The sequence below is a fragment of the Drosophila willistoni genome (genome assembly GCF_018902025.1).
Source record: "Drosophila willistoni isolate 14030-0811.24 chromosome XL unlocalized genomic scaffold, UCI_dwil_1.1 Seg141, whole genome shotgun sequence".
In the NCBI taxonomy this organism is placed as follows: domain Eukaryota; kingdom Metazoa; phylum Arthropoda; class Insecta; order Diptera; family Drosophilidae; genus Drosophila; species Drosophila willistoni.
In genome coordinates this window covers 9,330,369-9,332,397 of record NW_025814052.1, presented here as the reverse complement: position 1 = coordinate 9,332,397, position 2,029 = coordinate 9,330,369, and the positions used below count along the sequence as shown (strand labels likewise).

Sequence of the window (2,029 nt, the reverse complement as noted above, 5' to 3'; positions counted from 1 at the left end):
CACTGCAATAACCACAACAACAACAAACACAACCAGTAGTAACAACAACAACAACAACAACAGCAGCAGCAATGGTGGCAAAGATCTACCCAAGGCAATGATAAAACCAAATGTTCTTACCCATGTCATCGATGGTTTCATCATCCAAGAGGCCAATGAGCCATTCCCGGTGGCTAGACAACGTTACACCGACAAAGATGGCAACGATGAGCCGCCAAGTAAGTACCAAATGAACTCTGTCATCATCAGAATCCATGTTAATCAAATGTTTACTTCTTCTTTTCTCGTCCCACAGAGAAAAAGGCTGCCATGCAGGATCAGGATATGAAACCTATGGGTATAGCAACTGCCTCCAGTTTACCCTCGGATATGGTGGCCTGTGAACAATGTGGCAAACCGGAGCATAAAACGAAACTGAAACGCAAGCGTTATTGCTCGCCGGCATGTGCAAGGCAAGCGAAAACGGGAACAACTGGAGCAGCTGTCACAATGGCGGCTGGCAATGGTATTGTTGGAGCCGATGCCATGGCACTGGTTGATAAACTAGATGAAGCTATGGCCTCGGTGGAAGAGAAAATGCAATCGGAAGCGGCGGCGGCGGCGGCAGCGGCGGCAAATGAGATTCTTCCAATGGTAGTGGACAATAACTTGATAGCAGCAGCTACAGCGCCACCCATATTGATACCAATATCGGCAGCGTCTGCATTGCCACCCGCCTCGGCTTCTGTGCCAGTGATGACAACGATTGCAATGCCAATTGCAGCAGCAGCAGCAACAGTGCCAACAACAGCAACAACAACTGCTGGAGGAGGTGGAGCTGGAGGTGGAGTGGCCACTATAATAGCAGCAACAGCGGCAGCAGCAGCAACGACACCAGCACAACAACAACAACAACCACCACCACCAACAGCAACACCAACAACAGCCGCAACAGCTGCCAGTGAACGTCCACCCATTTGTAGTTGGAGCGTCGATGAGGTTAGCGATTTTATACGCAATCTTCCTGGCTGCCAGGACTATGTGGATGACTTTGTTCAGCAAGAGATTGATGGTCAGGCATTGCTGTTGCTAAAAGAGAGCCATTTGGTAAATGCCATGGGCATGAAACTGGGGCCAGCTCTTAAGATAGTGGCCAAAGTGGAGTCCATGAAGGAGGTGGTGCCCCCATTGGCCGTGTCCAATGATAATAAAGATTAATCGACTGGTTAAATGAAAATTCTGAAGCCTGGAGCCGGGTTAAACCCAGAGCCAAGCGCGCCTCCCCCCATCTCTCTTTCCCACTCTCTCTCTCTCTCTCTCTCTCTCATTATCCACCTAGGCCTCGATGAATGTGATTCATCTTGGTTTAGTCACTCACTAACTCATGCACTCACTCATTTATCCTGCTGCATTTATAATTGTTATTATTAGCAGAAGGATAATGATTAGTATTCGCGAAGAAATATTCATCAAAATGTGTACAATTCATATACTTCATATTGCTTTCGTAATAATTTTACATACAATTAATTTTAAAAAAAAATATGCAAAACAAAAAAAATGAAAAAAATGAAAACGAAATAATTATAATAAGCCTAAAGTGTAGTTTCGATAAGTTTCTCCTGAACACTGAAAACTGAATACTATTGAATACTAGCAATGGATTAAGCTCTAATACTTGGTATTTTCAAACTGAAATTTCGCTGCAGCATTAGAGTATATATATATAGCTATGTATAAGTACTTGGTAATACATTTATATACATATTTTATTATTATTTTTTTTTTTTGAAAACCTCAAAAATAAGTTACGTCGAGTCGATGTATATAATTATTAGATATATAGACTAAATCTCTAAACGAATTACGTTTTAGGCACATAATTGAAAACTGGTTCAAATCCTCTCTGACAGCAACTGATGAGTAACTAAGCTAAAACAAAAAAACAAAAACTATATAACTATTAATAATTAATTATCCTATATATGTTTAAAGAGAATTGTAAGCTATATAAAGTCGAGTTTGTATATAATATACCTAATATATATAT

The 2,029-nt window shown here is 41.2% G+C and overlaps 1 protein-coding gene across 3 annotated transcripts in view; it reads left to right on the top strand.

Moving 5' to 3' along the window:
- LOC6648672 (polyhomeotic-proximal chromatin protein) overlaps positions 1-1,746 on the top strand; it is a 9,883-nt gene extending 8,137 nt beyond the window's left edge. For all 3 annotated transcript variants that reach the window (XM_047011382.1, XM_047011381.1, XM_047011380.1), the window contains exons 4-5: positions 1-218; positions 296-1,746. The exon at positions 1-218 is cut by the window's left edge and continues 1,710 nt beyond it. In XM_047011382.1, coding sequence (XP_046867338.1) covers positions 1-218; positions 296-1,197 — 1,120 coding nt within the window. In that variant the 3' untranslated portion in view covers positions 1,198-1,746. The remainder of the gene's footprint in view (positions 219-295) is intronic.
- Positions 1,747-2,029: the final 283 nt, after the last annotated feature.